Raw genomic sequence first — 12,541 nt, 5'->3', positions numbered from 1 at the left:
TATGTCTGTGCATGTTTTATGGGTGCTTGTGTGGCAGTCAGAGGAAAACTTCTCAAAGTTTGTTCTTTTTTTCTACCATGTGGGTCCCAGGGGTCAAATTCAAGTCACTGGGCATGGTGGGGTGTGTCCCTAGCTACCAAGCCATCTTATCAGCCCTTGTGAATGAAAGTTTCCAATACAGATTTAAGTTGTAAGTCAGTCAAATGTGAAACCAGGTGCCGTGGTGCACGCCTGTAATCCCAGCACTGTAGGAGGCAGAGGCAGGTGGATCGCTGTGAGTTCAAGGCCAGCCTGCTCTACAAAGCGAGTCCAGAACAGCCAAGGCTACACAGAGAAACCCTGAATCAAAAAACAAAAAACAAGGAGCCAGGCATGGTGGTGCACAGCTTTAATCCCAGCACTTGGGAGGCAGAGGCAGGCGGATCACTGAATTCGAGGCCAGCCTGGTCTACAAAGTGAATCCAGGACAGCCAAGATAACATAGAGAAACCTTGTCTCGAAAAACAAAACAAAACAAAAAAACAAAACAACAAAACAACCAACCAACCAACAAAGTTAAATGTTGGATATTGTATGTACTTCTAAGAGGCATAAGAAAGTAGTCTGGTCTCCAAACACTTCTTAAACAAATACACAGCTTTAGGAGTAACTGATCTGTGGTATTTTAGCTGTTTCTTCCCACCAAACTGAATCAAGTTTTAGAATAAAAACCACAGTACCTCTTTATCTAAATCTTTCTTTTTAATCTGAAAGTTCTTCAATTTTTGCAGCATTACATCATTGGCTTTCTTACTGTCTTGGCAGTGTTCAGCATCAGCAATGGTGATATCCTAAGGATAATGGTTTGAGAAACTAGATTGAAGGATTTCTACTGAAGCTAAAATGAAGGAAACCTCTTTTGAGACATAAGAGGTGAAAGAGATAAACCATATTGAGCCCCGTGCTTCAAATGTTCCTCATTATCTAAGAGTTAATTTGCAAGTCTGCTTGTGGATTCACAGGTGCACAAGCATTGCTGTTAAGAGTGGGAAGTGTACTGCTAACCCTCATCTATGATAAATGCATGCTTACACATTCATATGCACATTGATCCTTAGCCCGGCCAGTTTATGTGTCCAACCTTTCTATAAATTGGTACCCCTAGCAGTAGAACTGTCAGATATCTATGCAACTACTGTACATAAGCAAGTGTTGGAAGGATGGCATGAGAAAGCTAGTAACCAAGAAGGGTCTTGCCACATTTAATTCAAACCTTTAAAAACAGTTGCGGATTTGTGGGCCATAGCTTTGTGATCTATGATCTTATGATCTGCACACAAAAGACAGCGTGCCATCTGGCACTCAACAGATACTAATGTTCAACAGCCTTTAGCTAGACGAGACAAAGGTTTTTTGTCTTATATTAAAAACATGGAGGCTAGGCATGGTGGTGCACATCTTTAGTCCCAGCACTTGGGAGGCCAAGGTAGGCGGATCACAGTGAGTTTGAGGCCAGCCTGGTCCACAAAGTGAGTCCAGGAAAACAAAAAACAAAAAACAAAACAAAAAAAGAAAAGAAAAGAAAGAAAATTGAGCCTACAAGTCTGCCTTTAGTGATTGGTCACATTAATGAGTTGTTTGCCTAGTTAAAAAAATAGTTTGGGGCAGACATCTGTATACATGAATAGAAGGAAAATGAAGCAATGGTTAGAGAGGGGCTCAGGGGTTAAGAGCTGCCCTTCCAGCCGGCTGTGGTGGCACACACCTATAATCCCAGCACTCTGGGAGGCAGAGGCAAGTGGACTGCTGTGAGTTCGAGGCCAGCCTGTGTGAGTTTGAAGCCAGCCTGGTCTACAAAGTGAATCCAGGACAGCCAAGGTAACATAGAGTTCCACAGGACTGAGGTTCGATTCCCAGCGTCCACATAGAGGCTCAGAACTGCTTGTAATTTCAGATCCAGAGGATCTTTCTTCTGGCCTCTGTGGGCACCAGACATAAGTGCAGGGAAAACACCCATATATCCATAAATTAAATACTTTTATTTATTAAATATTAATTAATTAATTAATTTTTCTGTGTAGCCTTGGCTGTTCTGGACTCACTTTGTAGACCAGCCTGGCCTCAAACTTACAGCCATCCACCTGCCTCTGCCTCCCGAGTGCTGGGATTAAAGGCATGTGCCACCATGCCTGGCCAATTTTCTTAACAATCATATTTTATTATGTACTTATTAACCGAGAGTACCACACTTATAATCTGACTAAGCTAAGCAATAGGAATAGGAGATTAAAGAATACAATAATGAAACCACGATTCTCCTGGCGCAATCAGGATTTCTTCTGCTGGAACCTGTAGCAACCATGACCCGGAACCTCAGCTGAGGCAGGAGCCCTGAAGCCTTCCCTTGAGCCGTTCTCTCTAGGAAACTATCCCAAGTCTCCAAAGGCCCCACCTCCTGTTTTTGGCTCACATTTATATCTCCTCTCAGAATTTATTCAAGGATGTTTTTTAGCTGGTTAGCAACCAATCTCCCACATATGGTAAAATGATCTTTAGTTTCTACCAACATACAAAATACAATTTAAGTTTCCATTAACATACCACATATAATACATAAAGCAAAAGTTGAAAAAGGAAAATAAATCTTAAATTTCTATCAATCTACACAGACTGATTCAGAATATAAGACTCTGGCAGGCAGATGCCCCAGATGGCTAGTCACTATCTTTACTCCATATCGCGTTATCATACGTCTGCCTGCATGCACCTGTTAGGACTGGCTGTCAATGAGAAACAGTGCAGAGCACGGGGACCAGGGCAGGGCTGGGTGGCTGGACGGCTTCTTCTGTCTTGTCTTCTCCCGTAGCTTAATTCTGTGACCTTTCACAGCCTCTCTCAGTTCACTCTAACTGAAGGATATGATTTTTTTTTTAATTTTGTTTAATTTTTTGTTTTTGCTTTTGTTTTTTTACCTGATATGTGAGAAGTCCTATTGTCAGGGCCAAAAGACTGTGAATTCTAGAGGCCAGTGGAGACGCTCTCTTCATAGGTTGGAGTTCCAGGTGTTCTTTACAAGATGAGCAATCCAGGAACAAATTAGAATGTGCCCCCTTTGTATCCTATATGTACACAATTCAGATTCATCACAATAAAGTCAAAGGACCCAAGCTAGCTTTTAAATAAAATGCTGATAAAACACTATGCTTAAAAGCTCTGAGCAATGATTCTAAAGTGTTTTTCTTTGGGAACCCTTTATACTCTTAAAAGTTATCCAGAAAAACAAAGCACACTTAAAAAAAAATATTGAGCACCATATTTGTTACATTAGAAATTGAGCCGGGTGTGGTGGCGCACGCCTTTAATCTTAGCACTCGGGAGGCAGAGGCAGGTGGATCGCTGTGAGTTCGAGGCCAGCCTGGACTACAAAGCGAGTCTAGGACAGCCAAGACTACACAGAGAAACCCTGTCTCGAAAAACAAAAAACAAAACAAAACAAAAACAAAAACAAAAACAAAAAAAAAGAAAAAAAGAAATTGAAACAATATTGTAGAGTACGTGTTCACTAATTTATTTGGCTAACAACCCATTATGTCTCAACATAAAGAGACCTATTATTAAGATTCTGTTTTCCAAATAAAAAGATTAGCTTTTCAGTTTTTGCCATTTTTGGTGGGGGTGGGGGGCAGAGGGTGGTACTCAGGATTGGGCTCAGGTTCCTACTTCTACTTAGCACCCTGGATCATTCGCAACTAATTTTAATTTTATAGTTAAAAGGCAATGGGATTTTCATCTTTGATCCACACATCTTGTGGTGGTTTGAATAAAAATGCCCCTCAGAGTGAATGCTTAGTCGTCAGAGAGTGGAACTCTGTGAGAGGATTAGAAGGATTAGTGGATGTTGCTTTGTTGGAGCAAGTGTGTCACTGAGGGAGGTAGGATTTGAGGTTTCAAAAGCTTACTTCAGGTCCAGAGTCTCCCCCTCTGCCTACAGATCAAGATGTAGCTCTGAGCTACTGCTTCAGCGCGTGTGTGTGTGTGTGCGTGTGAGCCACCATGCTCCCCACCATGATGCTAATGAGCTAAACTTCTGAAACTGTAAGCATGCCCCAAAGTAAATGTTCCTCCTAAGAGAGGCTGTGGTCACGGTGTCTCTTCATAGCAACAGAACAGTGACTACTTCTCTAGTCAGGAGGGCAGTTACGTTACCACAGTACCTATATATGTGGAAGAACAATGGGAAAATCAATAATGTCTCTCAAAGGAGGTCTCAAAATTGGAATTTCCACATGCCACAGGCAAATTCTTTACCAATTATCTGCCCCTGCTCATCTTTAAAAATTTTAAGATAGTGTTGCCAAGGCTGGTTTTGGATTTAGGGTCATTTTGCTTCAGAAACCAAGTGTCTGAGAGTATAAACATGTGCACTGTACCCAGCAACAGCGATGTCTTTGTACCGTGCTGTTAGCTTAGTTACAGGCACACATAGTACACTCCATGAGTTCCAGAGTCTGAACCATGGAGTGTTCCATTTAAGAATACTCTTCATATCTGTTAAATGAATTAAAATATCCTTATTTGTTACATTGTGTGTGCAACACATGTGGAGGTCATAGAAGAATTTTAGGGAGTCAGATCTTTGCTTCTACCATGTGGATACCAGTAATTGAACCCAGGTTCTCAAGCTTGATAGCAAGTGTTTTGACCCATGAAGCCTTCTTGCCAGTCCCAAAACAACCTTATTTTTCTTTCTTTTTTGGTTTTGTTTTGTTTTTCGAGACAGGGTTTCTCTGTGTAGCCTTGGCTGTCCTAGACTCACTTTGTAGACCAGGCTGGCCTCGAACTCACAGTGATCCGCCTGCCTCTGCCTCTTGAGGGCTGGGATTAAAGTCGTGTGCCATCATGCCCAGCAAAGTTTTTTGTTTTTGTTTTTTTAAGATTTATTTATTATGTACAGGCTGTTCTGCCTACATGTAACCTTGCACAGAAGACAGCACCAGATCTCATTACAGATGGTTGTGAGCCACCATGTGATTGCTGGGAATTGAACTCAGTACCTTTGGAAGTGCAGCCAGTGCTCTTAACCTCTGAGCCATGTCTCCAGGGACAACCTTATTTCTTAATCAGCTTGTGTACTATAAAAGGTGCTACCAGGCAAGGTATGGTGGCTTATACTTTTAATCCAAGAAGCCACAGGAAGATTGCCACAAGTCTGAAACCAGCCTAGGTTCCATAATAAAACCCTGTCTCAACAAACAAATAACAAACAAACAAACAAACAAACAAAAAAACTAAAGGAAGAGAGAGAAGGGAGGGAGTAAGTTAGGGGGGTAAGGAGCGAGGGAGGGGGAGAAGGAAGGAGTAGCAGATACAGATCCAAAGACCAAGGCCATCATAGCCAGTAATTGCCACTTGTTTTCCACTGAGAACAGTAAATACTTCCTGGAGCCCTCATCACAAAAGTTCTGATGCTCTGCTCCTGAATGACTCTATTGAATTACCAAAAAGGACCCAGATATAAAAAGCAGAAGAAATAGCTACACTACACCAGTAACATCTTAATATTATTATAAAGTACTTTAGATATTACAGAGGCTGTCAGAGCACTATTTGAGAAAAAGGACCTAGAATAAAGAAAGACCAAAAACAAGTGTAGTAGTAGTAGTAGTAGTAGTTCTTCTTCCTTCTTCTTCTTCTTCCTTCTTCTTCTTCTTCCTTCTTCTTCTTCTTCTTCTTCTTCTTCTTCTTCTTCTTCTTCTTCTTCTTCTTCTTCTTCTATCTTCTCCTTCCTCTATCTTATCCTCTTCTTCTTCTCTCCTCCTCCCCCTTCCTTATTATCTTCTTCTCCTCCAAACCTACACAGGGTTTCTCTGTATAGCCCAGGCTGTCTGGAACTCGCTCTGTAGACCAAGCTGGCCTTGAACTCGTGGAGATTCACTTCCCTCTGCCTCTCGAGTGCTAGAATTAAAGGCGTGTGCCACCACTGCCCAGCTAGAACTTGACTTCTTAACAAGAAAACTAAGGGGAAAAAAATCTATGTCATGTTAAACTCTGTAGTCAAACATTCTGGAAAGGTACTATGGGTTGGGAGGAACTAATCTGCTAAAGTCAGCCACTCTGGGAAGTGTGGCCCCTGGAAGAGCATCATCTATTTTCTCTGGGATCTTGCTAGAACTGCATGCTCTCAAGCACAAGTCTGCATGTCAACAAACCCTGCACATGTCAGAGTTTGAGAATCACTAATCTAGGTAATACTTCGAGAGCTTTTTAGAGTTTTGGTTTTTGGTTTTGGTTTTTTAAGACACAGTTTCTCTGCATAACAGCCTTGGCTGTCCTGGACTCACTCTGTAGATCAGGTTGGCCTGGAACTCACAGAGATACACCTGCCTCTGCCTCCCGACTGCTGGGATTAAAGGCATGTACTGCCACACCAGCTGTTTTTGGCTTTTTGAAAAACTAAGATAGCAACAGTAGTTTCCAAAAAATAAAAACTCGATTCACTTTCAAATAACACTTATAATGATTATGAAAATGACTCCATGATGCCTTCAGTCCAAGTTTGGCTTTTTGGTTTTTTGGTTTTTTTGTTTTGTTTTGTTTTGTTTTGATTTTTCAAAACAACGTTTCTCTGTGTAGTCTTGGCTGTCCTGGACTCACTTTATAGACCAGGCTGGCCTTGAACTCATAGCGATCTGTGTGCCTCTGCCTCCAAGTGCTGGGTTAAAGGCATGCGCCACCATGCCCAGCTTCTGTCCTAGTTAGTGCAGCATGAGAAATAAACATAGCTGGGCAGTGGCACATCCCTGTAATGTCCTACTTTGAAGGTAGGGGCAGGAAATAGGCTGTCAGCCTGGTCGACATAGCAAGACGATCTAAAAACTAACCAACTAACAATCTTCAAAGTAAAATAAACCTGTCCAGTTTTCTAGCTCAAACTGGCTTGCTTTCTTCAGCAAGTTGTCCATTAGCACATATCACCACAGCTGCCAAGTCAGCCTGCTTCACCTAGGCAGCACAGTGGCTCATACTTGCAGATCTAACACTCAGGCACTAGCATCTTGATTTCAAGACCAGCCTCCACTGCATAGTATCAGGCTAGTCTGGGCTGAATAGAAAGACCCTGTCACAAACAAACAAGCCAACCAAAATAGACACTCAATTTGCTTAAAATTCACATACTTGAAGAAATATAATAAATATGCCAAAAAAAAAAAAAACAAAAACAAAACCCAAGCCGGGCGTGGTGGCACATGCCTTTAATCCCAGCACTTGGGAGGCAGAGGCAGATGGATTGTTGTGAGTTCGAGGCCAGCCTGGTCCAGGACAGCCAAGGCTAACACAGAGAGAGTCTGTCTTGAAAACCAAACCAAAACAAAACAAAACAAAAATAAATAAAATAAAATAAAATAAATATGCCCTAACTTTTGAAAATTACTCCTTCCTGGAAGTGCTTTTAGGTACTTTGCTAAAACAAACAAACAAAACAAAGCTTTAGATGATGTTTTTAAAATGCAGTTTCTCCAAATGTGTTAATAAAAGGTTCTAATGCTGTCTTCAATGCTTTATAATCCCACAAGTAATATGTACTATAGCATATATTTTACTTTGTAAGAAAAAGAGTAATTTTATTTGTTTATTGTTAAATTGAATTTGGAACCACACTTCAAAAATTCTCTGGCACCCAGCTAAAATAAACTAGACATGACCCACAATCCTGAAACAAAATCAAACCAAACCAAACCAAATACCTCCTCCCCACCAAAAAAGAAAGAAATCCTCTTTCAAAGGAGTCTTCTAGACATTGGTCATGGGTACCCATAAAATTCCCAGGTTAATTATTTTTATTAAAATCACAAGCCAAGAATTACTGTTCTGTAAAGTGAGTGCTCAGCAACTAGTAGAAACTTATCTAAATCTGTAGTGCATTCCCCTTCTGTTTCTTTTAAGAATAATTCTTCCTACAAATAAACACTATATCCAAGTATCAAGTCTAAATGTCCATCACTAGGCTACTTGAAACTTTGGGGATCATGTTAGACACTCAGCATCTGCATCAATACCTGAGTGACATCTGGCTCCATCACTTCCTCCACCTGCTCCTTTGACTGAATTATCTCAAAGTTAGGGGTGCAAGTTGGTGCCTCCCCCTCTGCAGCCTGCTGCTGGAGCTCTGCGCTCTCCTGCTTCAGCTCGTCTACCTGCTGCTGGAGCTTTGCGGTTTTTGCCCTCTCACTCTCACAGGTGAGCAGTAAGCTCTTCACTTGAGCGGCCAGCTTCTCCACTCTTGACTTCAATTTCCGTCTTTCTTTTAGGTTTTCCTTTTCCCGCCTCTGGGACTCCTCCTGAAAAGACAAGAACTCTTGCTCTCGGATCTCCTTCTCCCTCTTCAACAAGTCCAAAGCAGAACTGGTGGCTTTCTCCAGCTCTCCTTTGTGTCGCTGCAGCCTCTGCAGCTCTTCGTCTTTCTTGCTTAAGGTCTTCTCTACCTCCAGGCACTGACTGACCAATCTATTTTTCTGCTGTATCTCAGCAATGTACCTTTCCTGTAAACGAACGAAATGGACCTTGATCTTTTTAACCTGGAGCTGTAGGGTCTCCTTGTCTTTCTTGGATTCCTGAAGGTGCCTTTTGGTATTAGCCGACACCTCTTGCAGATCCTGAAATTTCTTGTTGATGTCATTCTTCTCTAGGATGACATTGTATTTGTCATCAATTAACTCTTCGATGTTCTCCTTTAGCTTATTTATGATGTCTACCAACACTTGCTGTTTGGTGACCTTTGTCTGTAATTCTTTAACTCTGTTTTCTAGGTGCAAGTTCCTACCACGGAGGTCTTGGATCTGCATTTCTTGTTTTTTGTTAGTCTGTTTTAACTTCTGTAAGGCTTCGTTTAAAGCCATGTCCTCTTCCAGAGGCTCCAAGCTTTCAAAGCCTAGCTCCCCATCAGGCATCATGCAGTTGCCCTGAGGTCTACTCTTGAAGATGCCGTGGGGAGACCAAGGTGAGGTAGTGGCTACGATGTCTATACCGTCTTCTGGGACTTCCTCCTGGTGACTAACGGACATCTCAGAAATCTCCCCAGAATTCTGTATTTCTTTTGAAGAAACTTCAGGCTGTAAGTTATAATAAATAAAATAAATATGAATGAGTAGACTTCTGAGTATAACTCCCAACAGCAGGGCAGAACACAAGCAGTAAGCATGAGCTAGACATGTGTATCATATTATATAGATAAAAGAAAAATATCTGGACTCATCATCTTCCATGATGTGAACTTCCCAGTCACATATAAGGTGTTTTTTATTTCAAAGAATTAAACAAATGTATTAATTATCCTATAGATTATAAGGTCGTTTGAATAAAAATCTCTAATAATATCCAAATTCAGACCATTACTTCACCCATTCTGCTTCTTATGAATATTAGAATGGCAGAAATACTTCATGATTGGCTTTATGCCCACAATACATGTTTGTAGTGGGTGTGTATGTAACAAAAGACTACATAATTGCAATGACATTAACCCCCCCTCATAAGAAATGTCTGTAGGGGTAGTATAGTACCAAATTAGAGATGCTGAGCCCCTGCACTTTTAGTGGCTTTCCATTGCCCTGGGATAAAGTCAGTTATCTAGGCAAGGCTTCCAAGGTCCCACTAACTGCTCTTGATAGCTTCACGTACCACCCTGCCATCATTGTCTGCCATGCCTCCTGCTCCTGGTGGCATGTGATTCCTGGACACTGGGCTTTCTTGATGGTCTAGTAAATATCATAGACCACTCAGGTGCAGGGTGTCCATAGATACCACTCCATGTTCATGGAATGCTTATCACCCCACGGTTGCCCAGTGGGCCTCTCTTCACCTGTCAGAGCTCAGTCCAAAGACTACTTTGAGGAAACCTTCCCAGACTCTCTGCCTGGAGATGTCCCTCACCAGAGGCAACCATTCCAGCCTGTGTAGTCCTAAGATTCAAGTGCACATTGATCTGGGAGACTACTTGTTAATATCTACCTACCTTGCTAAGATGTTATTTTCATGATGACAAGAGCCATTTTTTCTTTTTTGTTTGTTTGTTTGTTTTGTGGGGTTTTTTTTTTTGAGACAGGGTTTCTCTGTGTTATCTTGGTTGTCCCAAACTAGCTTTGTTGACCAGGCTGGCCTCAAACTCACAGTGATCCGCCTGCCTCTGCCTCCCGAGTGCTGGGATGAAAGGCGTGCATCACCACGACCCATTGCATAGCTTGTCCTAGTAACACAATAGATTCCCCCCCCCCTTTGGTTTTTTGAGACAGGATTTCTCTGTGTAGCCTTGGCTGTCCTGGACTTGCTTTGTAGACCAGGCTGGCCTTGAACTCAGAGAGATCCACCTGCCTCTCCTCCTGGGTGCTGGGATTAAAGTTGTGTACCACCATGCCAGGCTCACAATAGATTCTCAAGAGTACCTATTGACTACTGAGAAAAAATATATAGTAAATGTAATGGAAAAGGGAAACCCAGATTAATCTTTGAAATGCTGGTTTCTATAAATCAACATGGGTAAGCTAAGATCTCTTTCAAATACTGCTATTTCTTTTCAAACAAATGGGGGGAAACACCTCATAATCACAGATAGATGAGCAATACCTTTTCTTATGAAACTTCCATTTAAAAAGTCATTCTTCTTTGCTGTAGTTGTCTAGAGAATTCATAGGATATACATTGTTGATGTTAGGATATCAAACATGTGACCACAACCAGTAAAACCTAAGGCATGTAAATATTTGTTTGACTGAAGTCCAACAAAATAGAAACATCTTCAGCTTGTTTTGTCATGTAATTTAGTAAATACCTCTGTACAATGTCCCTTTCTCAACTTTTCCCTCAGAGGCCAGCTCTTAAGCTGGTTGGGTGCAACTCACATAAAAATGGGTCATACTTAAGGCCCCATGTTGATACTGTGCCATATAAATATTGAGGAGTTCAAGACAGTTATATCCTTAGAGAGAAAAAAAAAATTTGGTAGGGCTAATCTCTGAGTATGGCCTGACTGTATTAGGAAAATTTGTATCTAATTGGTTCAGATCCCCATGGAAGCAATGTCTCTTGTACTAATCTGATGATTTAATGCTGCTTGAAGAAGTCTCAGATCATGTGTGTTCAGTTAAAGCACCCTGCATCCTTTAACATGCCACAGCCTTCAATGGCACCAACCGTCACTCTTACCTCCTCTGCATTATCATCAGCTTTCAAGTGGAGGAGGTCTAAGCTGTTCTCTTTATCAAATGCATTTTCACCACTGCTGCAGACATTTTCTTTACCCAGAAAGCTTTGAGGATGACTCATGTTGAAGGCGACATCTACAATAGCACTTCTCACCAATGGCTTTTCCATGAATGGCTGTGTCTCTCCTCTGTAGTAGTTTAGAGACGGACTTCTAGGAGATGTCCTGACGTGCTCACGAACAAGTTGATCTTTATTTTTGAAAATGCTAGTTTCCTTTGGACTGTCTTCCTGAAGTGGATCTGACTTTTCGCTGATATCTGCTGGATCCTTGTATGTCTGGCTTTGCAGCTCTAGCTTCTCAGAGTCAGAAAAGGCCTCCCTCAGGTCTTGAAATGTCATTTCATCATTAAATGCTTCTATCCAGTGAAATTTGCAAGTGGGTTCAAATTGTCTCAAGGAAGAAATTCTAGTGTTAGCTGGTTGATTCTGTATACTCTCTGCATAATTACCAAGGTTGATATCTTATTAGAAAAAGAAAGAAGACAAGGAGTTACCATAAACTTACACAATAACTGTTAGACTTATACTTAAAAATAAATGTTGAAATCTTTTAATAATTACATGTATTCTTAAATGAAATAACTTTTTATTTTTTCATTTAAATTATTTTAGTATCCTTGGATTTTAAAGAAAAAAAAACAGTCTTATGCCAAAAAGAGGCAAGATTCATGATTGCAATAAATGTATGAACAAAATATATAAGCCCTCTTAAGTAATTAGTTCAAAACAGCATCAAACTTATGATCCTCCTGCTTTTACCTCCAAGTTCTAGGATTACAGGTGTGTGCACCGTGCTTGACGTAGGTTTGATGCCTAGCACCCTTATGAAGGCACACAACTGTCTAGCCCCAGGCTAAGGGAATCGGACGCCCTCTTCTGGGCTCTGCGGACACTGCTGGACCTGGTGTACAGAGACACGTGGACAAAAAGTCATACATACAAAACAATAAAATGTTACAGGATCTTTGATCCCAACATGATCCCTGAGATTGTGAACTGTAAAAACCTGTCTTTTGTTTGGCGTGGTTGGTCCCTAATACACACTTTTAATCCAAGAGCTTTCTGTACACAGGATTTAATAAAGTTAACCTGAGGTCAAGAGGCTGAGCAAGAAACCAGCTGATAGGGTTAAAGAGTAGGAGGGACTTTGAGTTGAGGTGTATTTAAAACAGCATGTAGAAGTAAAAGGGTCTTTGGCGTTTCTTTGGGATTGGGATTCTACTCTTGAGCTCCTCAGCTCCTTGGCCTTTGGCTTTTGGGTTTTGAGCTGGTAACCCTTTGGCCTTGGGTTTTTTGGCCTTTT

General features: G+C 41.3%; 1 protein-coding gene across 10 annotated transcripts in view; it reads right to left on the bottom strand.

Moving 5' to 3' along the window:
* Window positions 1-12,541, bottom strand: part of CAGE1 (cancer antigen 1) — a 39,484-nt gene that overhangs the window by 12,992 nt on the left and 13,951 nt on the right. For 6 of the 10 annotated variants that reach the window (XM_084794904.1, XM_084794897.1, XM_084794895.1 and 3 more), the window contains 4 exons: window positions 11,179-11,699; window positions 8,037-9,089; window positions 2,952-3,098; window positions 720-830 (listed from right to left, as the gene is read on the bottom strand). In XM_084794904.1, coding sequence (XP_084651030.1) covers window positions 720-830; window positions 2,952-3,098; window positions 8,037-9,089; window positions 11,179-11,699 — 1,832 coding nt within the window. The remainder of the gene's footprint in view (window positions 1-719; window positions 831-2,951; window positions 3,099-8,036; window positions 9,090-11,178; window positions 11,700-12,541) is intronic. The other 4 variants (XM_084794900.1, XM_084794901.1, XM_084794899.1 and 1 more) reach the window with 2 other exon arrangements.

Source organism: Acomys minous, assembly GCF_964271855.1.
Source record: "Acomys minous genome assembly, chromosome: 9".
NCBI classification, from domain to species: domain Eukaryota; kingdom Metazoa; phylum Chordata; class Mammalia; order Rodentia; family Muridae; genus Acomys; species Acomys minous.
This window is presented reverse-complemented; position numbering and strand designations above follow the sequence as displayed.